Genomic DNA, 27,403 nt, shown 5'->3' with positions numbered 1-27,403 from the left:
TTACTTTATTTATCATGAATGTTGATCGACTGGCTCAGGTCCCTATCGTGAACATTACAGACTTTCTTCTTTGAAAGATAACATACTTGCCCCCAAAACACAGTATTACCTTTGACTTGAGGCTCGACTTGGCCGAAGGTGGTCTCAGTGGTTCCATAGCCCTGAAAAGCAAGCACAGCAGCCTTGGTGCCTTCTTAAAGGGACATTAAAGAGGAACAGTAAATCTCTTTAAACTGATGAAGTTTTTGATGTGAAAGCGTCGAATATCCTATTGAGTGGAATAGCCGGCGGCGTCTGTAGCAGTGAAACTTGCCACCTACTGTGAAGCCACGTGCCTGTGAAGGCTCGGGCCTCGACGGAGTGGAGCGGGCGAAAGGGAAGAGCTGCTGCTGCAGTATTGCATGATGGGAGAGGGCATCGCTGCAACACCACGTCGCCCTTGCTCTTGCTCTCGGAGACCTGTGTTATCCGAATGTTCATTGTCCGTGCAAGCTCTCGCCTGCGTTCTAACTGCGCCTAGGTAAGGCCAAATCGAAATGTGCCAAATGTCTAAACGCGCTCGCTCGCCCACGAGGAGCTCATAACTCGAAGGACCGCTCTGTGGCTTTCAAATGGACATTACTGCTTTCGCAGTCACAACTCGGAATAAGTGCTTAGGAGTCATTATTTACTAGCAGAGAAAGTGATGGCTAAAGTTAAACTTTTCGAATAGCATGCCTACGCCTCAACGCTGGTATCTAAATGTAATGTCACGGATTTTAAGGTATCTCCTGTTCGTGGGCTATTTCGTGCAGAAAAAAAACGTTTTGAAAGTTTGCTGGGTTCAAAGCATGGGAAACAGAATTTTATATTTACTTCGTGACATAAATCCTTTATATTCATGCTTGTTGTATCGAACTTCATTGCTTAGCTGTCTTCAGTGAAAAGTGTGGCAAGTTAGGCAGCTTGGTAATGTTGCATGTTGATGGATCAACAACCCAAAGAAGGATGTGGACTTTGAAAAGAAATGCACATAACAGTGCTTGTTATATCTCTTTTCTATGTCTGTTTTATAAGTCCACATCCCTTTTTTTGCACTGTTTGTCACCGTGCTGTTTTTACAGTGCAATTAGTTGTTCAAGTAAGCTCGTTCTCATCAAGTAATCCACCTGTATAAATGGAATACACTCGTAGCATGGGCACAACGTTAAGAAATACATAAATGCAGAAAATCAGTTATGTGGAAGTATAGTCTCATGCATTCGAAAAATTTTTGTACACCCAAGTAGTAGCACAATTTAATGCAATGCTTTCTCACTGATTAACCTGTCTGAGTTTCCTTTGTAGCAATGAGCTGCTCACGATGGTCGATTGCATAATATGAATAATTAACATGCAGTTAGGATAGTAACAGCTCCCGCGCTGTTAACAGCATGATCTAAGAGCAGCTGCTCTAGCCACTCTTCCATTGGTCAAAAACAATGTGTACGATTAGCATATCACTAAGTAATTGGACTGCTAATAATAAAAATGCGTAGAGGCATACCCAGGAACTTCAGATAGTGGCAACAAGGACCACTGATCTTCATCTTCATCGTAGACAACTCGTGAAAGAATTTTTACTTTCTCTTCAGGTGGGATGAAGTTTTCTATGATGAGGTACCTGCAGAATGTAAGCAAAGAAATGTTAAAATTATTTCAAAGGCGACCTGGTACACTACAGTGATGAAACTTGACATGACATTGTTGTTCAAGATACCATGCTGCGATACAATGGTCAAGCTCTTGCCCTTAGTTAATATTAAGACAAAGATCAAAGTCAAACATGAAGTTTTTGTAATCTTTGGAATGAACAAAGCTGAAAACCTTAATGCAATATTGAGTGAAATTCTAGTTAGAAGCCTCTGTGCTTAGCAGAGAAGCCCATGGTTAAGAATTGGTTAAAAACAGTGTCAAATCACTTTAATATGCTGAATATAAAGCCCCCCCCCCCCCAGTAGTGTATTAAAGGAACTAAGTGAGGCTATAAAATAAAAAAAGTAGGAGAAGACTTAAAATTTTTAAGAACACCTACAATTCCGTTAACATTAATTTGCACCTTTCTGTTCATAATGGGAAAGTAATTAATGCAACACTTTTCGCCCTTTCTTTATCCCAAACAAACGTGATCCTCTTCCATCACAGAAATCTCGGCAAAATATGCGTAGTCTCAGTGGCGGAGACAGGTTTCAGCTGAAACAACTTAATTGAGATGGCAGCATTTCTTCTTCAACTGAAATCAAACCTCATTAATAACTGAGTGGTATATGGGTTATAGATAAAATGAAGCAGTTTTGGCTCCCCCTACAACTTCCTTATGATGCGATTTTGCTGTATGTCCTTGTAGACATTCAACCGAACTTCTCTGTTCCTCCGTCACTTCTGGTGGCACTCACTTGAGTTTGAGTTCCTTGGTGAGCAAGTTTTGAGTCTGCTCGAGGTCACGCCGTTCCTTCGAGTGTTCCTCCTGGAGGTCCTGAATTTCGGTCTTCACTGACTGCAGCTTTGCAAACAGCTGTGTAGTTTTGTGGTTTATTTGTTTTTTGCAGCAGCAAGGAAAAAGAAGGACACAGTTTAATAGAAATATCTGTCGTACACAGAGAGCCTTCATGAAAGGAACACGTGAATGCATGACCTGCGATCCTCAGTGGCTGCCTATGGAGCCACCACTAAATGGATGCTTGAAACTTGAGAGGTGCTAGAGGTCACTTTGAGCTTTCTGTACTCGACCGTGGATATGGTTTGGCTTTTGAAGTTATTCCAGCCCCCGGTAGCTGCCCCTAGTAGCCGTCGAGCCTTTCCCAGCCGCCGGCCACACGCTTGCGTGTTTCCCTTCATAAAGGTGTTGTGTTGCACACAAAATGCTAGGAGTGAGTGAAGCCATGCCAACCTTTCTGAGCTTCTTGGTCTTGATGTCTACCTCCTGCTGGAGCGATGTGTACGTCTCTTTTATCTCCGAGGTGCCTTCCTCTTGCATCTCAAGCTGTTGCAGCATCTCCCGTTCACGCCGCTATGTTTTAGAAAAAAAAAATATTCAGCTGTCAGCAGCATCTGAGTAGCAAAAGGCTCAGGAGGCTCAGGAGAAGTGAACTTCATCCAAAGAAACTATGTGAATGCCCCTGGACTGTTTAACTTACCAAAGAATTCATAGCAACATAATTTGCGTTGAAGAGAGTCTATTGTTCTCATAAAAAATAGGCCATGAGATACAATCTTCCCTCAAGATTTGAGCTTTAGTAAGAAGGCAGTTCTCCGATATGAATATTTAAAAAGCTGTTAGTTAAAGCAAGTATGCAGCTCACCTAATGGTAAAAAGTTTCCTTCTTCCTCTGTCTACATTTTTTAAACTTTGAATAAAAATGTAGACAAATGTTAGTAACTTTATCAGTATCAGCTGGTGCCGGCACTGGCAAAGCAACAGAATACTGCTTTGAACACCCTTAAAAAAAAAGTGTCAGATATACTCGCAGAACTAATATGAATTTTAAGCAACTTTTGTTCATAGAGAAAATTATTCTTCACACTGTCATAATGCTCCCTGTGAAGAGGTGGGGGACGTTTGTAGCTCTAATTTTCTTTGGAATGACTGCCTTTCTTTCTTTTTTGAAATTGAAATTGATTTTTTCATTATTGATTACAGGTTATAAAAAAGAATAATGTACAGAAGGAGGTCCTATAATCAAAGACTGTATCGGGACCTCCTATGTAGAAACTTTGTAGGTGCTCAGCCAAGAAAGAACGCAACATGAAAGTCACCCTTGAACTTCTATCACCCCAGTGTGAGAGGCTCAAGCAATCATGACACCTATGCTAGTTTAGATTCATTCCATCAGTGAAAAAAAAAAACCAAAAAAAGACACTTAAACAGTACCAATTGCAAGACACACGCTAAAAAATATGCAAAGTGCTGTTTAAACAGGGCAGGACAGTGTTTTGTAAACCAGTTTTAAAGACCAATAGAAGTTGCATTACACTCTATCCTTAATATATTAGAAGTGCTCTGTTATGGACTAGTTGGTTCATACTGAACGAATAAGGTACTGAACAAAATGTGCCAGCACGGATGGAAAGAGAGATAAAACATAATGTGTTACTATTTCTCCTTTTGCCTTACTTGTTACATTTTGCGGAGTACATTGCATGCACAGTATATTATGCCTTCTCTTTTGCCACCGTTTCTCTCTTCTTTCTCTTATCAACTTCTTTTGCCGCTGGAAGGCACAACCCATTATACAATCAACTAACTAGCCTACATTCTTGCTTTGACTATGACACTGTCCAGCATTTGATTGTCAGCTCTCCAGAGTCACATCGCAACAAAAAGGAAGGATGCCGACCAAAAGGTATTAGACGTTTCAGCTTTTGTATGAAAGCCCTGCTCACAAACCCGAAACATCCAATACTTATTAAGAACACATTTTGGTCAGCATCCTTTCTTTTTCTTGTGACACGAATTTACTAATGAATGAGACGAGGTGTCGTCAAACTATCGATTTCATAAACAGCCACTTGTAAGTCTGTGCAACAGATGGGTTGGGAACGAGAGAGTAGTGCGTACCTTCTGCTCGGCAATCTCTTGGCGTCGCTGTTCGAGGGCGCGCTGCTGCTCGTTAGTGTGGTCAACAATATTCTTGTCGCCCGAGAGGAGCTTACTCTCCATGGCGCGCACCTTCAGGGCCAGCTTGTCGGCTGCCTCCTGCTCCCGTAGAAGCTGCTCCTGCCTCTTCTGCACCTCGCCCAGCAAGCGTTCTCGCTCCTGCGAGGCAGTGAAAAGTGTCACCAACCACGGGGACATACCCCTCAATGCCTATATATGTTTCAATGAATAGGTGTGAAAGCCATGTACTCTATGCCACAACGTCCCGGGTGTGTCCCGTTCACAATTACACGCATCTGCAACAAAAAATTAACACAATTTTGTCGCTGTGATGACGATGCAAAAGCTTTGTTAATAGTTGTTATCCCCATGAGGGCCGGATGTGTTGCACATTTCTACCTGCTGTGTGCCGGAGGATTTTCCCAAAGGGTATAGAATTCAATTTCAGTCCAATAAGTAACAAATTTGCAGGCTTTAGATTGAAATAGTATTTTACCAAGTTCGTTGACCTGCACATCCAAGCAAAATAATTGTGCTAGTTAATGATTTGACTTCTTTGTCACTATCACTGTCGCTGGGACACCACTCGTGGTCAATATCGGAGACCTCTTAATCCGAGTTGATAAGGAGCTCTCGAACTTCTGCATCATTCATAAACTGTAGGGGTTTCCCTGCCACTACATTACAGAACCAAGAGACACGGGCGGCAGCAAGATACATAAGACATAAAAGCTTTATCACACCACCTACACTACACTGCTATAACACCATACACTAAGAAAAGCTGCTTTGCAAGTTCAGTTTAAACAACTTCAGTTTAAATAGTACAACATAAAAGGACGTCTTATTGGGCGAGTTGGTCACAATTCATCGTGGCTACTAGGCGCGAAAACACACACGACACAAGGAAGGCGACGGGACAGAGCGCCTCGGGATGGGAGGCGCTCTATCCCGTCTCCAAGGAGGTTTCGTGTTTGCAGCTTATCTCGAAAAAGACAGGGAGTGCACGGCAACTGCGACACTGCTTTACTTGGGCATGGCAAGTGTGTACAGGCACCCAGGTGAGTCGGTTTGGGTGTGGCAGTTAAAAAGTTAATGCCACATTATGAGCAAGGCTGTCCAGCCATGTCTCATCCAGAAAAAGAATCATCAACAGTTTGTAATATTGGCATTGTCAAAGGTGGCGATGTGGGCTTGTTACATCTTGACTAAAGGTGGTTGAGTACAGAGAAACACGAGAATAAAAAGAAGGCACATTGGAGAGACAGGTGCCCCTCCATCCAAAGTGCTTCATGTTTGTCCTCATTTTTCCCTAGGCTGAACCACCTTTTGTCGTGGCATTGAAACATCAAAGAAAGGAAAACACTGTGACCAGCATTGAACCAGGAACTTTTCTTTGTTAAACTGATTCCCTAGCCAACTATGTCGTGACTAGATTGACGAAGTGCAGGCACTGGAAGCAGCAATGGCTCATAAACCATCCATACCTGTTTCTGCTACAGTGAAAGAGACTGTACTAAACCAGCAATGAGTTGGTAAAAGGGATGCAATAGAATAAGAATTGCACTGAACTGTCGGCCTAAGAAACTGTTCCTGCAGCATTTCATTACAGCAGTGCAAGTTTGTAATGTTGTCGTCCCGGAATGCTTCGATGTTGACGTAACCACCAACAGGCAGAGTTCAAAACACAGTGGCCATGATGCATTTTTGGGTCCTACAATCGATTTGGCACCTGCTGTACACAAAAGCATAGCCCTTGAAATTGCAGGCTGGTACTCGGAGGAAGCTGTCGCTAAAGGTGTGATTTTTTACACCACCTATTTCACGCACTGCTGCAACCTGTGATACCACTCTGTGACACCACAATGCTGCCACTATGACACCAGTGACATAATAAAAAAAAAGAGAGAAAAAGTGTAATGGTTTAGCTGCATCGACTTTAAGAGAGGAATTCCTTAAATTCGATACCAGCGAATGTGCTTTCTTTTCTTTGAACTTTTATATTCCATTCCAGTGTTGTCGTGATGACATGATGATGACCACTTCTCATTGCAGACAGGATAGCTTTTGCACGAAGTGCACCATTATCTTCACTGTAGTTTACTGTCAAATACTAGGCAGAGGTGCAACAATAAATAAATAACAACTTGCCTCTGCTATGAGGCTGTGGTCGTTCATGATGGCCACTCTTTCCTCATCAAGCGTCAGCTGCAGGGACAATGGTGAAGCGGCACGATCGTCGTCTGCATCACCGTCAGCCAATTCGTCTGCTCCTGGCGATACCTCCTTGGATGAGGGTCGTTTCTTCTTCTTTTTGGTGTCTCTAGCTGCCAGTTGGGCCTTCAACCTGTTATAAAGCATTCATTAATGAACTGTACTTGTGAAATGTTTCATTAGCAGCTGCTTTTATTTCCATTCTGCCTTCTATTAGCCCTTTGACGATCAGTGCTGTGAATATGTGGCACCGCGAAAAAGTCCCAAATGGTCAATGCTTTATATTTACGGCACTCTCCGCATGTTTGAAAAGCGCGACAATTTTTAAGTCTTTGTTGCCCAGCAGGTGCTGCCATCTTTTGTGGATACAACTGCTTTTTTTTTATCCATAGTCCCTTGGTTTTCATTCCACAGCTGCTTTAAAATGCTGGCATTTCAGCGACTGCTTGCACATCCACATGTGTGGAGGCATGCAGTGGTTAGTTTTGGTTTTGTCGCCTGTTTCCCTTCGTTGCGCTCATAAAAGCTGATGTATATCTGGTTTCGAATCTCTCAAAGACTCACTGCTAGATGCTCGCCCATCTGTTGCTCACAGGGGTGCGATCACATCTGTTCACAAGCGGGTGCTGGTATGTCGCTGTATACAAACGATGCTGCCATGCCTGCATTTCTTTTCTTAAGACTCGGCTTGCGATGGCCGATTGGTCCTCGTTGGTGACGGAACGAAGGATTACTGCCAGTTTCTGACTCGCTTGGTTTTTATGACAGGCGTGCAACCATATGGTTGTCTCGTGTACGCTCACACACCCAGTTCGATTACGCTATGGGCGTGCGCACCGGATTCTCTGGTGCAAGTGAGCCGAGTGGCAATTCCTCCGATGTGGACCACTACCCAAGTGCCGAATCAGACAATATGTATTTCTGTGTATGTACTTTTTTATTGTTATTAAATGTATTTATGGAAAGCCCATCTGGGTCTGTATTCTGAGACGACCCACTTCGGCGATACTATTGCCTTGGCCAGGCTTCCATCAACATCGCACGCTGATCGGCTGTTTTAGCAAAACCGGAAAATAAATAGCGCCATCCAGTAGTTCTGGCCTACATCAATTTGATGTTACGATGTTGGCGGGTGCTCCCGAAATATATTGAGTAAACGACTGCGTCTTTTCATGGTCGGTTGCTTGTGTAGTGTAGTAGAGATAAGAGTGTTGGTAGTGTCGAGTATCTTTTGATGGCAGTTTGCACATAGTTTTGCACACTGATATTTGTTGACTGTTGATCAGCTATTGCATTGTGTTGCCTTGTGTAAGTGACAATTTTTGGTGTAAGTGTCTCGGAACAGCTGGCAGTGGCACCATGAACAACGCATCGCTCGCGTGGTTGGTGGTGAAGTGTAGTAGAGACAAGTCAGACGATGCAACTCTGGCAGTGCATGATGGCTGACACACAGAAGCAGAAACAGTGTGCCACTTTATAACACACCATCAAAAATGTGTTTAGCAACTGCGTGAGTTGTAACAAAATTTTATTCATTAATATTAAAGATTTCACACTTCCTTTTTCAATTTATTTTACCTAAAGCGGTCGTAGCCAACCGTACTTGGTGTGCAGAACCCATGTGTGGCCATCGCACTCCAAAACAACACACCCGAGCCGCTCTGCACTCATACAGTGCGCTCTCTCGTGCGTTGTGAAGCGTTCGAGGGCCCCTGTTGGTAGTGCATGCTGTTGTCACGGGTAAGCAGCTGGTTGACTTATTAAACATGATCAGCGATAGTATCGCCGAAGTGGATAATTTCACAATACAACCCTGTATTCGGGAATAAACAATGCATGCTTACCTACCAAAAATATTTTTTTGTCACTTTATGGTCACCCCAAAAAAATTGTGGTATATTTCTTGTTTCTTTCGAAATAGGTCAGCCTGAGGATTTTAAATATGCAATAAAAATTCAACCCAGGTGGGGGGTCGCACCTGGCGAAAAAGAAACAATTGGCCCTCAAAGGGTTAAAGTAATCAATTGGATAATTGGAGAGCTTTCATACGTCACTCGCTGTGCGAATGAATATGATGTGCCCGTCAACATCATCAAATCAACTGCCACTCCGCTTTGCATCTATATTGTCTATGCAATTGAATGAAAGAATCGGTTTAATGTCTCGAAGAATAACCAAGGCTTTAGAGATGCCATAGTGGAGTGCTCTGGATTAATTTTGACCACTTGGAGTTCTTAAAAGCGGACCCAGAGCTCTGTACAGGACTACTGGTACATCCTGCCTCCATTGAAATGCACCGACTGTGGCTGGGAATTGGATCCCCCAACTTTGTGCTCAGTAGCCAAATGCCACAGCCACTGAGTGATGGGTTTGTAACAACTAATTGATTAAGGGTAGGCACAGAAAGATTTGCGCAATTTGTAGGAACATTTCCTAATCACACGTTTTTAACTGACATTTCGCAATACATGCTTGGATGAGTTCCATGCCTCGAAACACAGGGCAGTGACGACTGCAATGTTTCGCAAGAAAGGCAAAGAAGCAATGAGATTTCTCGGACATGTTCTAGCACAAAATAAGTCAACTCCAGCCCAAGCTTCCAATGGTAAAGCACGGAAGTGATGTGCACAGGAACGCACCTTGATATCTCCTGCTGGAATTCTCTTAGCAGTGCATCCTTCGGGTCCTCATTCACACGTGGCCTGTTCCTGATGTTCTTCGCCCGGTTGGCATACCTGTTCGTGAGCAATTAAGCAGAGCGAATGCATCAATTGGTGCTCAGAGGATGGCAGACGGGTGATTTTAGCAGCAGCCATTTGTAGTCGCGACAAGGTTTAATGCACTCGGCTTGCTGTACCTTAGCGTCGTCAGGGTCTCCTCGTAGTTGTAGCTGGCTGGGCCAATGTTCGCGACCATGATAGTTTTCGCATTTCCCCCTAGGGAGTCTGCACAGGAAAATGACAAGAATCCAAATACATGAAGATCACATTCACTACTGCAAGTTGCACGAAGAGTGAACAACCGCATTGGCGTCTTCAAGAGGAAGCTTTTGTTCAGAGCAAGCTATGATTTCCCCATTCAGATGCTATGTATAAAACGTGAAAAATGCTCTCCTTGTGGGAAAATGGTGAATGAAACGGAATAAAATTTGTTAGAATTAGGAGAACATTAAAGTCTATTAGGTTTTCAAAGCATAATTTTAATTTAAGGGCTCAAGTCTTTCTTAAATGTTAAAAATTCGCAATGAAAAAAATGGCACCATCATGTTTTCAACCGTCTAATTCCACATCGACACGAGGTATTGCGATGCTGTAAATTATATCTGTTAAAGTGTCCCAAGTGGAAGAATATAATACATTAGTTACAGCTTTAATTGCATGATTTTTAAAAATCATGTTAACAAATTATTCATGTATTTCCGTGATGTATCGTGTGCCCTCTACTTTGGGTGTCCTGACCGATACAGTTCATACTATTATATTTGTTTTCAATGCACAATTACGAGGTTGTAAACTGGATGCCCCATTTGCTGTCTTTATTGTTCTGATTTTTGCTCATTTTTGCTGATTTCTGGAGAAGAACCTGGGTGCTTAAAAAAAAAGAAGGTTGATAGACTTCAACTTTCTCTTTCATATACAGAGTAGTAGTACATCACCAAATCAGTTCAGTGGAGGTTGAGCAGATTGATTTCTACATTACTACAAATTTTGGTTGGAACTCCCTAGGCAAGACTTCCTCTGGAAAAAAAAACTTCATAAATGACCCGGCAGTGGTTTAACACTGACCTTGTAGTAGCCGCGTAAGTTTGGAGTCCCTGTAAGGCACGTGGGAACTTTTGCCATCCACTAGTGCTGATATGACATTTCCCAGTGCAGAAAGTGAGAGGTTGATCTTGATGGCTTCTTTCTGCCGGTCGCCCTGGCATGGAAGAAATCACAAGAAGTTAAATATATACAGAGCTCATTTAAGAAAGAAGCCAACTAAATGTGAATAATACTTCAAAGCGTACAAAACAAACACTCATTTCCCTTAATTAATTCCTTCTCTTCACCTTGCAGGTTTTCGCAGAACTAATACGTCAAAACAAAGACACAGTAGCACAGTTGAACCTCATTATAATGTCGCGTCTGACATGAAAATATGTTCTTTATATTTGATATCCATAATAAGCTTATATTCTTTACATGCTGATATTTTTTTTTAATTGCAATAAAGACTTGCCCTTAAGGCATAATTCTCGATGCGTATATGTGTATTATATATGTGCTGTGAGGCTTGTGTTGTGTATGAATTGAAGCATTGTTTTGTGGAACCTGTTGTCATGTATCCAGCGGTCATAGACACGCTGATATCAGCGACAAATATGGTTAGGGTTTTGTTTGCTTTGTTATATCCGATAATTCATTATATTTGAGTTTGTTATATAGAAGTCTGACCTAACAAAGTGACAGGAAACTCTGCTGTTTAAAGGTAACACTTGAACTTAAGTGTGCAGGTCTTTTCACATGCTGCCCCCATTAAAATATTGCAGCTACAGCTCACAAGTGAACTTGCAACAGTAATAGAAAGCCATACGACTGAAGTGCCTTTTTTTTCCTTGTGAAAAGGGCAGATCATTTAGTGAGTACATATATATACTAGCGACTTACAGACGTTCCTGTCTTGGCTTGTCTCTCACTGCCAGCTAAGTCAACGAGATTCAGTTTCCCCACACGGATGTGATGTTTGCCATCTGGTCCGAGCTGTAAGAAACATTTAATATTTACAAGATGTCGGCAGAATCCTTTTGTGCATGAGCTCTCACCATCTCCTTTTTCCCCACAAAGGTAGTCTAAGGATATGCACAAGGGTATTGCCTCGCGTGAGAAAAACTTACGTCACTGTGCTCCACCGTGATTATGAATATAGCGTGCGATCTTGAACTGTGTAAGTTCATGTTTGTAGCCCTGCAGGAAAGAAAAAAAATGTGAGTGGATAGAACACATGACTCTGAAGTTTGGGGTATGGAATGTGCTCTTTAAGCCACAACTAAGCCACATAGGAACCTAAAATGAGGTAAGCTAGGTTATGTAAGACAATTCTACAGTGCACTTATATACAGCCTTAGAGGAAACGGTGCTAGTTAAATACTGAAACTGGTTTAAAGGGGCACTAAAACAGATGCACTAAACCACTGTATGCTGATAAAATATTCTTCCAAACTATATCTTTTGTTAGTTTCACGGTAAGAAAGACAATGAAGATCAAACTTTTATGTTCTGAATTTTGCCCTGATGGTATATCAGTGTGACGTCATTACTTTTAATGCAGTATGCTTATTCAAGATGGAGCTTTTGAACATTGCAGTTCAAGAATCAAAAGAGATAGCCAGAACACACCAATTGTATGAAAAAGGAAAAAAAATATATAAAGGTGCCTGCTTCCTAATAAAAAGCAAGTGAAGCAGCCTTGTTAATTTGCTAAGCGAGAAACGCAGACTCATTTCTTGTCATGTACCACAATTATAGAACATCATGGAATCAAGGTACTGAGTTTAAAAGAAGAACCAGCATAGAAGACAATGTGAGTGCATACGAAATTCGGAAGCTAGCTGAACCAATTCTGGCATTTAGCCTGTCAACTTCCCTGCTTGAGTCGTGTTCTGTGCTGTTGCGTTTCTTTAATTACAATTAGCTGCCCAGCTAGGAGCGAAAAGAATAAGGAAAACCAAGGGGCTCAATTTTTGGTAATTGTAACCACATGAAGCAAATAGTGAAGCCAGGGTCAGGGACATGGGGAACTAACTGTTTTTTTTTTAATTGAAAAGAACAGTTAATTTAGCTTCTGCCTTTTCTGGCTTCACTACGCTGCTAGCAATCTTGAAGATACAAGGAGTCCGTACCCTACGGATCGGTTCTGGTTTCCAACTGCCATGACGTGCTCAATCTCCTTGATGCTCTTGCACACAAACGAGGACAAGTCCTGCACCACAAATTTGAAAGGCATATAGCACTGCGTGACAACCTCTGGAACATCTGCCCCCAGCAGTGATTGCCAGAGTTACCTCCAACCTTACCTTAACATAAACTCCAGTGTCAGGCCTCTCTTTGAGCTCTAACCGCTTTGACTGGTCCTTTGAGATCAAGTCTCTGATCTCCTCCTGCATACAACAGCAAAAGTAGTAGTAGTTGAAGGAGTGCCGACACGACATTGTCAGTCAGTCAATCAATCAATCAATCAATCAATCACATCACATCACATCAAACAAAAGTTGGGGGTCCCTCAGGCACCCTTTTGTCAGTTCACCTGATAAATCTCAAGATACGAGGTCCTCACAAGGTACTGCTGGTTATGAGATCTTGCAATATGGCTGAAGATGTGCTCAAAAGAATTGGGAATGACACCTCGGCACTCAGGGTTGTTATGAATTCCTGCAAAAACAAATAAAGTGAGTAAGAGGACGAGAAAGAAACATGCTACAAGAAACCATGAAATGACATAATGACCACCATAATCATCAGCTTATGTAAGTCCACTGCAGGAAGAAGGCCTTTCCCAGAGATCTTCAAGGACGACTGTTCAGTGTTAAGCTGAACCCAACCTATGCCTCCATATTAACCTCACCGCTTCGTGCAATACCTCTGCATTTTCTTGCCCTTAGCACCCATTTCGTTACGACATTCAACTGCAAGTTAGCCAGCCTATGTACTACATAGCCTGGCCAACTCCACGTAAGGCACATTTGACTGGTCCAGAACACTCTGGTAGCACGCTTTACATTCGGTTGGCCAAAATGGGGTGCTTGGAAGACATTTTCCTAGTCCATTTGGAGTGCCGCACTCCAGCACACAGTGCTCTCACTTTCTGTGCTGGGAGTGCGACTGGGATTCGGCAGAACTAAATTCACCTGGCTTCTGCGGTTGCTGTGCGAGCAGCTGAATGTCTGGTGCGTGCATGCTTCCCCTGCCTCCAATCTCGAGGGAGCGTCGCACCTGCTGCAGGCTGAGCTGGAGCACAGCGGGAAACAGTTGAATGTACCATTAATCTCAGCTAGGATGTGGTCCACCCATGTTTGCTTTCTAATTCATACGGCTGGCTGTCTGTATATTAATGCGGCCTTTATCATATTCCCTTCCAGTGCCCATTGCGCTGTCCTTAGCTTTCTTACAAGCGTCTCTGTTATCCTCCAAGTTTCAGCCCGATAGGTTTGCTTATTTGTTTCAAATGTACCGTGCCATCCAGTGCTTTGTAGAGCACGTAAATGGCCAGCCTTGCTATGCAGGGCAGCTCCTGGCGCCGGTTTCTGGGTCGGAGACAGCATGCCCAGGAGCATGTGCGGCCTAGTAAACATGCAGAACTGCATGCAGAGGTGATGTTCATAAGCATTCACAGTCAGTGAGCGCACATCATTTATCGCGAAGGGAAAGGCATGCTTATACAATTCATTCTATGGCACTTGGGGTGCCGCAAGCACCCTCAGGCCGAGTCCAGGTTTGGGTAACTAAAGGTGCTTTTCAGTGTCGCCACTCGTGAAAAGCAGTTCTGTATGTCTATCAGGCCGTGCGTGCTCCTCGGCACACTATCTCTGACCCTGCAACTGCCACCAAGTGCCGCCCCGCAGAGCAAAAGCCTCCACACAGCAGTGGACAGCACTGTAACGCGGGCCAGGAATAGGCCCGAGCAGAAGGCGCTAAATAAGAAAAATTACAGGTGATTCAAACAGAGATCAGCAGCAGCAAACAACATGTCAGGTCAGCAACATGACATCACCACTGAAGTGAATAAAAGTGGTGTTCTGGTGTAGCTGCATAGTAATGAGCTTCAGAAACATTGAGCGGTAAAGAATTCCATCCTTTGATAGACTGCAGAAAAAAACTGTGCTTATGAGTATTTATTCTTGCAATGATTGGAGCTAATGAGTGACTGCGGCTAGCATGAGTTTATCAATTCGCAAGAGGTTTGATATACTCAGGGGTTTTCGGATTAATTTTACGTAATTAAATGTTACGAAGAAATGTAAGACTATTAACTCTATGTCGAACTTCTAGCATCCGGATGTCATTTGTTAGCAATAAATGAGACAGTGAGTCTTCACCTCTCTGAAAATGAATGTGACCCATTTTCTACGAATGAATTAAAGTCTAATATCCTTAAAAATAAAATAACTATTAAATTCTGGGGTTTCACGTGCCAAAACCACAATACGATTATGGAGCATGTAGTGGGGGACTCTGGATTAATTTTGACCACCTGAGGCTCTTACTGTGCGCCTGGTGCATGGTACACAGGCGTTTTTTTTTTTCGTTTTGCTGCCATTGAAATGCGACTGCGGTGGCTAGAATTTAATCCCACACCCTCGACCTTAGTAGCGCAATGCCAAAGCCACTATGCCTCCACGGCGGGTGTCTCTAGTATCTCTAGTATCTCTCTAGTAGATGGGTCCGGCACAATGGAAGCATATTCCAGCTGGCTTCTTACACATGTGGTAAATGCAAGAAGCTTGACACATGCTGGTTAGTACCACATTCCTCCAGTAGTTAGCCTCTGGGAAATAATCATATCATAAAAAGAAACTAATTGAACAAAGGCCTTGAAAAAAGGTGAAGGTGCGTCAAATGTGCAGTCTTGTCCTAAAACAATTGAGAACTGTTATACGAACTCTGACGTACAAAATAAGATAAAAAAACAAACAAACGGAAAGTGGTGCTGAGGTTTAAGTAGATCAGTACCACACCTGTGTTATGTGCAGCAGTAGAACAGATGTAAGAGCATACGGTACACGGTGCCAGGTTATTTCCTTAGGATAACAACTTTTATTTATTTACTGATACTCTCAATCGCATTCAGGGATCATAACAAGAGGTGAAGGTATAAAAAGAAGTCATGTAACTGTGATGACGGTTTCACCAGTGTCGTAACTATTGTACAAAGGGAAGAAGTTATCCACCAACACATAGCCGTCGAACAGATAATTCCACGCATACAAAATTTCGGTAAGCTTAGACAGGCAGCTTTTTTGGAAGCCGCTGGACATAAATAAAATAAAGATTAGAACACAGGACAGAACACTATGGGTGCCCTGCCTTCTGCTCTTCATGTTTGTTTTATCACTGCTACAATGGCTTCCTTAAGTATCAATCAGCTTGCCTGAGAACAAGTTATGTTGATGTGCGACTTTCTTTGATGGTAGAATGAAAACTATGGCTCTTGGCAGAGCAAGATTCTGGTCAACGATAAAATATTGCTCCACTCTGTTTCTCTCTGAACACTTTCATAACCAAGCTCTTGCTAAAAAAAAAAGACTAAGAATAAAAAAACATTTTGTTACACCAAAATTTTGCACAACGCATGCATATTGAACAGCTATATTCACATTCACAGTTCATTATTCATGTTTACCCAAAATAATGGGGTACAAGGCCTGCTCTCTAGAAAGCTGTGTTCCCTAAACACTCCAAAATGTCTTAAAGTAACTGTTGAAATGCAAGCAAACAAATGGAATACAAAGTATGTTCATAGACTAATGGTAATACTTGCCTACACACATACTAAATCTAACATGACTTCAAGGACACAAGTTTGCACCTTACGACATTGGTCTTGCTCACTAGTACAAGCACAGCGCGGTCTTGGGATTTATAGCATTACCAGGTACTGCAGGGCATTCCCTGGTGCCCTGTCATACTGTCACAGTACAACAGATATTTCTGCCTGTTCAACAGGAGACTGCGACTAGAATTGGTACTATACAGAAATATTTTATTACTTGTTGTGCTTTGTTGGCCTCAAAGCTCATCAAATGTTTGTCTTGCAACTGTTTTGTGAGTGTTTCATATGACAATGCCACAACTTTCTGCACTTTGCACAAGTAAAACAACAGCAAGAAAAGGAAATAGAAGAGTGGGGGGGGGGGGGGTTAGAATATTACCTTCCATAGTGTAAGTTTTCCCAGTGCCAGTCTGGCCGTATGCAAAAATGGTGCCATTGAATCCCAGGAGCACAGAGTCAACTAAAGGCCTGAATGTCTCGTCGTAGAGATCCATCTGTTTCGAACTGCGAGATGAAAATTGGCTTTCAGTCCAAGCGTAAGGTGACAGCATCTTAGTCTGGTGCTGCCACGGAAGAGTGCACTGTTATATCAGCTGCTTCCTTCGCAAATCGCTGCCCCGATGAATGGGAAGAGCGAAACTCACTTGCAATCGTAGACCGCATCAAAAGTGTATTGCTTCACTGAATCGGCATCTCCAGCTTTTGGATTTCGTATAGTCACGATGCCGGTGTCCGGGTACAAGTCAACAATTCTGCAAGTACAGGCCCAAGTCAGCAAAACAAGCAGCCTACTATGTACACTGCCTTTGCCAGCAACGCGAGCTGGGTCATTAAAAGCTGAAACTGAGCTATAATGACTGCATGTTTGTAGACGAACAGGTGCATCAAAGAGGGAAAAATCAGGCGAATGCATTGGCACTTCCTGTCTCCTTTGCTGCTTGCCGCTTCAAACAATAATCTCTGCAGTGTAACTTTTGAGAACTTAGTCATGTCTTGTCAGCTGAGGAAATTGATGGCAGTAGAGTGGGTAAAAACCTTTTCTTGGCCAGCACAGAATGTGACAGCACAGCCGCTGTGACACAATGCTCGGCAGCTTGTCTACATGAGGTGTTCCACCCGATGCACTGTCCTTATTATCTGGGCACGACCAAGTTGACAAAGTGACACTCACAAGATTGCCTCAAAGTTCTCACAGTACATGACCATCATCGGTCTATCTATATCTGCTGCTGAATGAAGGCCTCTGTGGGCAACACTCAGCTCTGTCCTGCAACAACCGGTTTCAGCTTATACCCAAAAATTTCCTTTTATCTTACCAAGCAGTCTAATTATCTGTTGCACTCGACTATGTTTCCATTCACTTGGCAATCGTTCTGTTATTCTAACAGACCATTCTTTATCTGTGCTACGCAGTCTCTGGCCTGCCCAGCTTGACTTCTTTTTACTCTCGGTTAGAAGATCCGCTACCCCCATAGCTCCTCTTTCCCAGACTGGCATATTCTGGTCTTGTAATATTATGATAATTTTTCACTCTATCATTCTTTGTGTGCTTCTGGGATTCGTGTGCGAGCTCACTGATAGAGTTGTCCGCTGTAGCGGTGATGAATTTCAGAGCTCCTTTGTTTCTGCTAACTGTTCAATTTTTAGGTGTGCATCCTATCCAAAATCAACAGCAAATGAAAAGAGAGAACTTGCAAGGCTGCAAACAAATGCGTGACACATTTTTTAATGTGACATGTGTGAGCTTTGCACAAAGTGGTCTAGTTACACTGCGTGGAAATGCACCTTCTGAACACTTCAAACTCACATTCAGTACTGACAGAAAAAAAAAATATCCAAGAAAAACGCATCACCTTTCGTGGCCATCAGCAATTTCCTTCTCACTAAGTGGCCGACACCTGACGACGACTTTGACGGATTCCGATTTCGCTGACCTGGCCTGCAAAGCAGACATGTAAATCACATGGTGTCGCAAAAGTGCGCATAATCAAAGCGTGCGCCACGTATCACCAAAGCCAACAAAGGAGTACGTTGGCTCCCAACAGCTTTGACAGAAGGCGAGAGCGCATACGCCACCGCCACAGACAACCAATGCCATCAACAGCGACTAGAAACTTCTAGAAAATATTCGAAGAAGAGAAAGGAGTGAGAGGGGACGTGCCAAAACACCCTCTCAAACCTTGACACACGGTGAACATAGCGAGAGGGAGGGCAACATCCAGAATGTGTGCCAACACATGAGTCACCGCCCCTCTCGAACACGTGTCTGTGGCCGTGGCCGAAATTGCGAGAAATGTCTTGAAGATTCCCAGGCTTTGTTCATGCAATGGGAGCATGACTCCGTTAGAAAGTTCAAGAAATGCTGGCGAAGGTGATAAAAGTGCCGCGATGGAATTTGAATAGAGGAGACCGTGCCGGTGAAGAGATTTGACGTGTAAACCGACCATCTCCAGAAGAAGAGGGGACTCCCTGACAACCTGGCCGACGAGTTTCTCGAGCTTCTGCGTTTTGCTGAGCTGTCGCTGCCATGTGTTGTCAGTGGGTGGAGAGCTTTTCAAGCTGCCTCTTTACAGCTTTTTTTCTCACCCTCCTCCATGTTCAGTGGGAAATAAAGCTTCATTCATTCATTCATTCAAGTTCCTTCTTTGAGATTAGCCTCGAGCTACGCCAAGGACGTCAACATGGGTGAATACAAGCGGAGACTTGGTGGTACTGTTTATTCTGTACCATACATGTTGAACTCTTAGTGCTTGTCATTCATTATTTTCCAGAGTTTTGTTAATACCCATATGAACTGCATTGTGATGTGCCTAGCCAAAGTGTCCATGTGTATATGTAACTGCCTCATTTGAAGAATATATTTTGTTGAGTTTTGACGACTGGGCTCTTACTTGGTCTTTAGACCACAGCTGGCGTTCACTGGCATGCCGAAACACCTCTTATTCATTGTCTGTGCTTTCGTGGGATTATTTTTGGAGGCTGACAAGTTGGCTTTGGAATTTGGCCCAGCGTTGGTGCCTCGTTCATGGGTTGTGTGACACATGGATACAGTTGATCTACTGAGCACTGTAATTTTTGTTGTTGTGCGCACTCTTCTTCTTTATGCCCATCACAACCAAAATGACGTAGAGTGCTTTAGATTTGAAACAAATCAAGAAATCTAAAATGCGTACGACATCAACATTTTACTACACAGTACATTATCCAAATAAAAAAGTTGCCGGCGGGAGCCATAAAAGCTCTAACATGACAAGAATTGAGCTGAGAATCCAGCAGCACCTGCTGCTACTGGTACATCGTATTTTAATGTGTGATCAGTCTTACACAGGCTATTTGTGATATAATGCTTTAATCAGAGACTTTCTTTGCAGGTGGGAAGTGTGGTCCAGCGCTCCAAGAAGAGGGGTTGGTTTGGTGTGAGCAAATGACATACAGCATACCTTTATGAAATTGATATTCCGACCAATTCAAATAAATCTTAAGATTTTTGGCTGGCCTGTCATGTTTTCCATGCATTCTGAAGCCAGGCATTCCAAACGAGAATTTTCTTAATTCAACCTTTCTGGCTTCCCATTGAAGGGGAATGCAAACAGGAACAGCTGATAAAAGGGCAAGAATAGCCTTTCAAACCAGCCAGGTTGAAAGGCCATCACTGCAGTTATCGCAATATTTTTTTTATTCATGCCACCAGCACAAAATTAAATGGGATACACGGAGAAGACACCACAAATACAGGGGCTGTGTCAGTGTCTGCCCAAATGCTGGAGTATTATAGAGGGTTAACAGTACGCATGTGCAATAATAACGCTTTGTTTTATGGTTCTTGCATTTTGTAGCCCTTTGTGTAAGTAAACTTCAGCAGCAGTTTAACATTTATTTTATCTCTGTCTTCTCTTCGTGTCCAACTTAATCTTGCACTGGTAACATGAATCAAGAATCCAGCAACAAACTAGGCCTGTCTAACAGCATCATCTAGCAACACAATAATATTGCTTTCATTGCTTTACAGCGCACCATTCAAACATTCTAGGAAAGAGTGCTGGTAAATTGTACTAATCCAAGCCAGCAATTTAGCCAAGCTACCATCGCAAGCCTTGCATTACTGTCAACATAGGGTAATTCAAAGTTCCCACACTAGGTACAAAAATATGTAGTCTTATGAAGTTTGCATTAGTACAAAGTCATCTGTATAAACGTACAGGTATGCAAGAGCTACCACTCACCATGTCTGCAGCTTTGCCCATCTCTTCAATCTGCTGAAAGTCCCTGCTGTTTATGTGGAGGGCTCTTCAGAAAAAATGAAAAATGCCGCTGAGCTTAAAGAAGGGGTACGCATCTGAAAAAGAGAAAAGTAAAACACACAGAAAAAAAAGAGGTGAGTTTTCTCACAAGCCTACCTCATTGCCCGCTTCAATTAGATAACAGTTTCAAAGTTTGTGTGAGCACTGCTAATTTGTGTACTTTTCATCATTTCCCATGCCTATAAGGAGTGAAACTTCCCTTAAATTGCTGCTGCATAACTAAAAGACCACAAGCTGTTTCAAACTATGCCCAAGGTCCAGCATATATATAGAGACATGAAAATGTAGCCACTGTGCTTTTTCTGTTCCTCATTCACATATCCTCTCCATTCGGTGGAACTTGGCTTGGCAATGCATGACTTTGGCATTAATGGTTAAGGTGACCAGACGTCCTGATTTAGGTGGGACACATCTAGCTTTTTATCTCTGTGCTCCCGCTGTCCAACGGCCTATGTGTGCGACAGTGTTTTGTCCTGCTTTAGCCTCTCCACGCCACAAGTTATACCAAAATGCCTGCGCTGTGGCGCCGAAACGACTGTGCACTTTCTGGGCATGTTGCCACCACCTTCAAAGAGACTCTAGATGCAGGTAGCACAGCTCAACACAGCCGGAAGTGACGCAGCAGCATCTACGGTGCAATCTTATAATGGTTTGGAAAGCAAACTGCTTGCTTGTCCTCGCGAACGGCTCCCTTTCCAAATCATTACAAGAATGAGCGCACGACCGCTTACGGCTTTTAAATTTCTCCATCCAGCTACTATGGACTTTATTTAAAGGTAGAATAAGACATCCACCCAATTGTAGCAATTGCTACAAAGGAAACCCATACAGGTTCCTCGAAAGAAAAGCCTCGCAGTTGAACAAAAATTCATCCTGGTCGAGGATGAATTGGACTCCTCGATGCGTTGCCTAACCAGCCGCAGTGAAGCCAAAGCGCTCTCACCACGCCGTCTTCATCCCGTTTCACTCGTCACGCATTTGTTGTTGGAAGCACATAGAATAATGACAAAGTGCAAGTGGACATGAGCTGTGAAGCTTGGGAAAAGAGCTTCTGTTCACGTCAATGGAACTTGGAATAAATGTTGAATATCATTTCTCTCTTTGGCACACCCTTCGCTTTGGCATCCATGGAATCTGGTACCGTATTATTAACCGTGACACTTTAAATTGAAATGACTAAATGAATGAAGTCCTGCTTGACTCAGGTGCGATACAACTACCAAATAAAGCAATACCACACCATTAGGAAACACATTTATGCTGCACTGGGAGCACTTTCCATGAAGTCAGTCGCAATGATGAGCTTTTTTCCTGTATTTGGGATATGTTCACTGTTACAAAACAAACCTAGCTGTCAGTTGAAATAATATTTGGCCTGCACAAAAGTGCGCCACAATGTTAATTATTATACTGACACTTGATTTAATTCAATTCTTAATTAAAGCCTTGTTTATGCACTGTGCAAAAAAGCTCTGGAAGTGTTTACTACACAACTCGTTTATGAAAATGATGCATTTCACATAGGCAAGAGAAAGAAGGTCGCCGCGTTTCGCATGGATGAATTATTTCGCTTTGGTAAAGTACCTGAACCAAATAACCGCTAATTAGAATTAATATGTAGAATTAGATCGAATCCATGCAGTTCTATGCATACATCTAAAGGAAAGTTACTGTGCAATTGAACACTCCCAGAATAGCTCTCTGCAGCCACACTTACATTTGAATCGTGGCAGGTTGCAATGGCAGGTATCTTATTAAGCACAACAGTGTCGCTCGATCAACAAACTCTGTGCTGTATTTAAGTATGCATAAGTACTGCCAGATGTATAATGTCTGTTTATGCGCACGTAGCCACGTTTCCACATGGCTATTAATGGAAAAACATGGTGCGTCCCATGCCAGCACGTCAGCACTCAGTATTCGTCATCGTCACTGAAGCCCAGCGTCAATAGTTCAGTATAGTGCATACGTATCAGTGCAGATGATATCCTAAATCATCGAATGAGTGCACTTCGCATGCGCCCTTATCGCCAATTTGTTAAGTACGTAGCCCCGCTTTCAGTTTCGACGGGAGGTGTACGAAGAACCAACAATCGACACCTACGACCTCGCGCAAGTGCCATACAAAGTTAAAAAAACAAAGAAACGAAGATGCTGATATAGAATATAACGAGCGATCGCTCGTACGTGAGATAATCGTTCAGTTTAGGAGTTATCCCAGCGAGATCACAGGCGCATGGTGGTGGTGCATCTTCTCTAGCCAAAAGCGAACTGAGAAAACGCTTTGATCATGGCTTCTTCATCTCGAGCACTGAACACTTTCACGAGCGCGCGATAGCGCAATGCTTGATCAAAAGTGCACGTACATGCCAACCTTTACGTCGGTGTGGTCATAGTGGGCACCCCAATTTGGGCGAGTATCACGGTCCGTCACCAGCCATGACGGCGGAGCTTCTGGTTGCCTTCGCCGCTGGTTTCTCTTCATTTCTTTGTACTTTTTGGATGCCAGAGAGCGACGTCGAGCCCCTCCCCTTCGTCTCTGCGGGAGCGTTGAAGATTGTGGTCTTCGTCTCCGTGGTAACGAGGATCTGGCTTTGGCTTACGAAGAGCTTCGTTCATTGTGCATGCGGTCGCATGTAGCCAAGTCCATCCACGTACGGTCTTTCAATTTTATGCGCGGGAACGTACGCGTAGCCAGGCGCGCCGACATAGAGGAAGGAAAAAGATAGGAGGGAGCTTCTCAAATCACCCGATTCTTAGCCAATCCCCCGTACTGGGTGTCAGCCACCCTCGGAGGAAAGCAAAGCAAAGCATACCACAGTGTGACTGAAGCCAAACCCGCTGGTGGGCCAACACGTGGTCGCACGTCAAAGTGCGCAGTTGCTTTTAGTGTTCCCACTCTACAGGCAGAGCCACGGCTGAGCAGCTGAACAAGCGCGCACCGAATAAAAATTGCTGGCATAGCTACTGGGAACCAAACGTCTCAGCTAATCTAGATTCTTGCTCCGTGACCTCGACGCGTGTTGGGCCCTGGGGTCTGGCTTCACGGAGCGTTCGCTTGCCAGGGCTGGCTGCGTGGCGTAATGCTCCCTAATCGTCGTCCATAATCCAGCTCCACAATCGTCATCAGACTTGGCCGAATTTCCTTTGTTTAACGCTGCGAGCCCGGTACTTCCCAGTAACGAACGGCATGCGCGTTATCAGCATGACATAGCATTCCCGACAGGAAAGTAATGAGCGCAGCGTCATAGAGAAAGAATGGCAGCGTTTTCAAGAAAGGAAACGCAAGCAAGACAGATGACGATGATCGTTCCGTGGCAAACATACACGTACCCCAAAGGGTGCAACCGTTTTTAGAGTGCATGCGCGCCGCCGTGAGGCAGTCCAAGTATAGCGTACACTAGCTGTAGCCCAAGGGCCCATGCACGCGTTAAACAGAGCAAATTTCTGTGGCTTGGGAAAGCTACGGCAGCGTGGCTGTTGCGTATGTGTTACTGCGCCAAGTAGTCCGGCAGCGTTTTTTGCGGCTTGGAACAAAGGCTGAATCGAATCAGCTTCCACGTGCGATGGTTAAATTTCGCGTTTGTCCAAACGCGGAAGGGAGAAGCCGCAAAATAAGTAAACCTTCACACTCGAGGTTGTGTTCTGTCTTATTTAGCTGTTGATGTTTCTGTTTTCTCTTCCTCTGTATAAACTAGCGTGGGTTAAAACGCAGGACTCTTTTCAGAAGCGCTCTCACTTGTGCGCGCTTTGCCTCCTAGCTTTCCTCCAGAAAATTGTCCGTGTGTGTTGGTTCCCCGGAACAAGTTCAATATATAACCGAAACCGCGCCGAGTTCGACGCGTGCCGCACCGTCTGTCGGATCCGCAAGCGTGCAAGCGCAGACACACTCTCTCGAAGGAACAATTGGCGAGCGCACCATCATGTCGCAGGCGTCAGACGACGGTGGGTCCGAATCGCAGGACGATTTCAAGGCCGAGAATGCCGAGGAGGTGCGCCGTGTGCGCCGCGACTACGGCGTTGTCATAGACGAACAGCTTAACGTGCCGGAGGACGTTCGGCCCAACGAGGTTCTGCAGCAAGCGGAAGAGCTCTTCGAAAACGTCGCGCGCGCACAGGAGGCCGTGCTGGACTCTACGCTTGTCAGCTTGGCGGCATGCAGGGGACGTCAACTGGCCGCCGCGCTGCCAGTGAACCTGCGCAAGTTGGACCACGAGGAGTTCGCAGCGCGGGTCCGCGACTTCGTGCCGTCGGATGCGTCGCAGACCGGTCCGCTGACGGAGAAGGCGTGGGCGGAGCTTGGGAAGCTCGCGGAAGGAACCACGAAGACGAGCCATCCTGTCTGGTACCTGTACGGCTCCCCGGGTGACGTGCCGGTCGAGGCGAAAAAGGCGCCCGTCAGGCGCACGACTCAGGATGCCCCGGACAGAGCGCCGACCGTACCTAATAAGGTAACGCGCGCAATGCCATCCCGAGACGTGAACGGGGAGCGTCAAGCTTTCTTTTATCTTAGCAATGCAAAGTATTAAGTTCGTGGACTATCCATGACTTGGTGCAGCTCACTAACACCCGGTGATGAAGCAGGGTGTAACGCGCACAAGCTCCGACACACTTCACCCTTGCATCCATCTTATGCTGTGCTCTCCAAGTCAAAGTTTCTGTATCCTATTGCACCAGGTTCCACAAATCCTATTGTTACAACCCGTGACTTTTTTTGACAGCTAACTTCAGGTTCGGTGCTGGCAGGCCCTGTGAACGGAAAGGGCATGGTAGAAAAGAGAAAGGTATTGACATCCACCTTTCGGATTAGAGTGCTGTGCTGCAATGAACGAGTAACAATGCAGCAGGCTAGGGTCAAAGTACCGGCCTCATGTACGTGCCTTCTCCTGGTTTTCATAAGCATTGTCCCTGAAACCGGTGCCAGCATCACACAGATAGCAATTCCTTTGCCTTGCGGCACACTGATTCAGCCTTGTAGGCAAAAGTGCAGTCCACTGCCTCAACCAATTATTAGGGAGACACAAATAACATCATCACTGAAAAACTACGACAGATATTAACGAAAATATGATGCAGTGCTTTGTTTAAACACTGCATAACTGGTCTTAGGGGCCAGAATGCAATGTTGTACCATTTTATTTGACGTACTACACTAGCTCACATCAAAGGTTGTTCGAGGCTAATGAAGAAGCAGGCTGGTGAGGAGAGGGTGCTAGGCTGAGGATAAGATTTTATGTAACAGAGGCATAATTCATGGAGCCAGTGGCAGTTGCAAATCTGTTGGTAGAAGAGTTAAATATACCTCAAAAAAGGAAATCTCTCTCTCTCTCTCTCTATATATATATATATATATATATATATATATTTAACTCTTCTACCACCAGATACAGATTTGCAACTGCCACTGGCTCCATGAATTATGCCTCTGTTACATAAAATCTTATCGCCAGCCTGCCCCTATATATATATATATATATATATATATATATATATATATATATATATATATATATATAGGCGGTGTACTACATTCGACACTGGCAGCTGCCTCAAGACGTACAAGCCATTTTCGGTAGTCTCACTCCATTTGCAGGACACGGAAAAAGGGTCTGTGGGTACCTACGCTCTGAGTGGCTGACAGAATCATGGCTTTACTCGGAGTCCTTCTACATTCAAGATGATTGTCAACGCTTGTCTCAACCATTTCTTTCTGTCCTTTGTCCCTTGTGCTGTGCACAACTCCATAAAAGGGCCAGCAGTCACGCTGGCAGCCACAAGCAATGCAGCCCATATACTATTCACAATGACTGTACTTCTTTTGTGTGCTTGTGAAAGTGTTCAAATAGCCAACACTTCCTCTTATGTGATTTCAGGTGTCCTCTGTGGAGCAGATCATTCAAGAGACAACCACAGAACGTGTCAGCGTAATCCACCGTCTTCTGGGGGACTTATACAAGCAAACGGGGTGCCCATTGCCGTATTTTGAATTTGTGCTCCACCCGCAGTCATTTGCCAAGACATGTGAGAATATATTCCATCTGTCGTTCCTAGTCAACGAGGGCCACGCCCGCATTAAGTACGATGCGGACAACATGGTGGTGGTGGAGCCCGTGTTTGCGAACACGAGTACCGAGCGTGAAGACAGAAGTGGAACATTCATGATGACAATGGACATGACGAAATGGCAAAAAGCTGTCAAAGCTTTAAATATAACCGAGCCTGTGATTCCAGATTAGTGGTGACTGTATAAGTCCAGGCATGGTGCTTTCTAATTGAGTCCAGAGGACACCGGTGACAGCTAGCCTACAAGAAAAGGCGGCAACAAAACCGAAACACAGCCCTAAATGAACTTTTGTGGTTTTGTGAACGAGGAGTTCACAGTTTATTCAGTCTCTTTCATCCTATCCTGTTCATCTCTCATTACAAGTTACTTGTTTTCTGCCAGTAAAAGTGCTGTTTTGAAAAATATGTTTTAAGGTCCTCTGATTTCTTTTAATGCCAACACTTACCTCCAATGAGAAAGGGTCAAAAATGCAAATTTAGGGAAGAAAGAACAAAGAACTCACATTTAATGATGCAGCACTACGAATGCAGTCTCTTTTCGCACTAGTTTGTGCAAAGCTTTAGTCACAGGTATATCTTAAACAACATGGGTGGCAAGGAGGTTGACTGTGTCAGTGTGTGTGTTGCTGAACAATGCTAGTGCAGTGGCAGCAGCAACAGTGGGGAGGAGTAGACGGTGACC

At 44.0% G+C, this 27,403-nt stretch overlaps 2 protein-coding genes across 2 annotated transcripts in view; one reads left to right on the top strand and one right to left on the bottom strand.

Annotated features, from left to right (window-relative positions):
- Positions 1-22,863, bottom strand: part of LOC139050129 (kinesin-like protein KIF3B) — a 30,728-nt gene extending 7,865 nt beyond the window's left edge. The window contains exons 1-19 of the mRNA XM_070526341.1: positions 22,846-22,863; positions 20,581-20,693; positions 18,211-18,296; positions 17,002-17,109; positions 16,737-16,861; positions 13,115-13,239; positions 12,885-12,968; positions 12,711-12,790; positions 11,706-11,775; positions 11,479-11,571; positions 10,615-10,747; positions 9,687-9,774; positions 9,469-9,564; positions 6,767-6,962; positions 4,577-4,774; positions 2,909-3,028; positions 2,415-2,533; positions 1,526-1,642; positions 110-161 (exon numbers count right to left, since the gene is read on the bottom strand). Coding sequence (XP_070382442.1) covers positions 110-161; positions 1,526-1,642; positions 2,415-2,533; positions 2,909-3,028; positions 4,577-4,774; positions 6,767-6,962; positions 9,469-9,564; positions 9,687-9,774; positions 10,615-10,747; positions 11,479-11,571; positions 11,706-11,775; positions 12,711-12,790; positions 12,885-12,968; positions 13,115-13,239; positions 16,737-16,861; positions 17,002-17,109; positions 18,211-18,296; positions 20,581-20,601 — 1,911 coding nt within the window. The 5' untranslated portion in view covers positions 20,602-20,693; positions 22,846-22,863. The remainder of the gene's footprint in view (positions 1-109; positions 162-1,525; positions 1,643-2,414; positions 2,534-2,908; positions 3,029-4,576; positions 4,775-6,766; positions 6,963-9,468; positions 9,565-9,686; positions 9,775-10,614; positions 10,748-11,478; positions 11,572-11,705; positions 11,776-12,710; positions 12,791-12,884; positions 12,969-13,114; positions 13,240-16,736; positions 16,862-17,001; positions 17,110-18,210; positions 18,297-20,580; positions 20,694-22,845) is intronic.
- Positions 22,864-24,334: 1,471 nt separating this feature from the next.
- On the top strand, positions 24,335-27,126 carry LOC135896536 (non-structural maintenance of chromosomes element 4 homolog A-like). Its single transcript, XM_065424965.2, has 2 exons — positions 24,335-25,109; positions 26,532-27,126. The coding sequence occupies exons 1-2, from the start codon at positions 24,582-24,584 to the stop codon at positions 26,892-26,894; spliced, it is 891 nt and encodes a 296-aa protein (XP_065281037.2). The 5' UTR covers positions 24,335-24,581; the 3' UTR covers positions 26,895-27,126.
- The last annotated feature ends 277 nt before the right edge of the window (positions 27,127-27,403 follow it).

This window comes from Dermacentor albipictus, chromosome 9, assembly GCF_038994185.2.
Source record: "Dermacentor albipictus isolate Rhodes 1998 colony chromosome 9, USDA_Dalb.pri_finalv2, whole genome shotgun sequence".
In the NCBI taxonomy this organism is placed as follows: Eukaryota; Metazoa; Arthropoda; class Arachnida; order Ixodida; family Ixodidae; genus Dermacentor; species Dermacentor albipictus.
The sequence above is the reverse complement of the archived record's forward strand: the minus strand, read 5'-3'. Positions and strand labels throughout refer to the sequence as shown.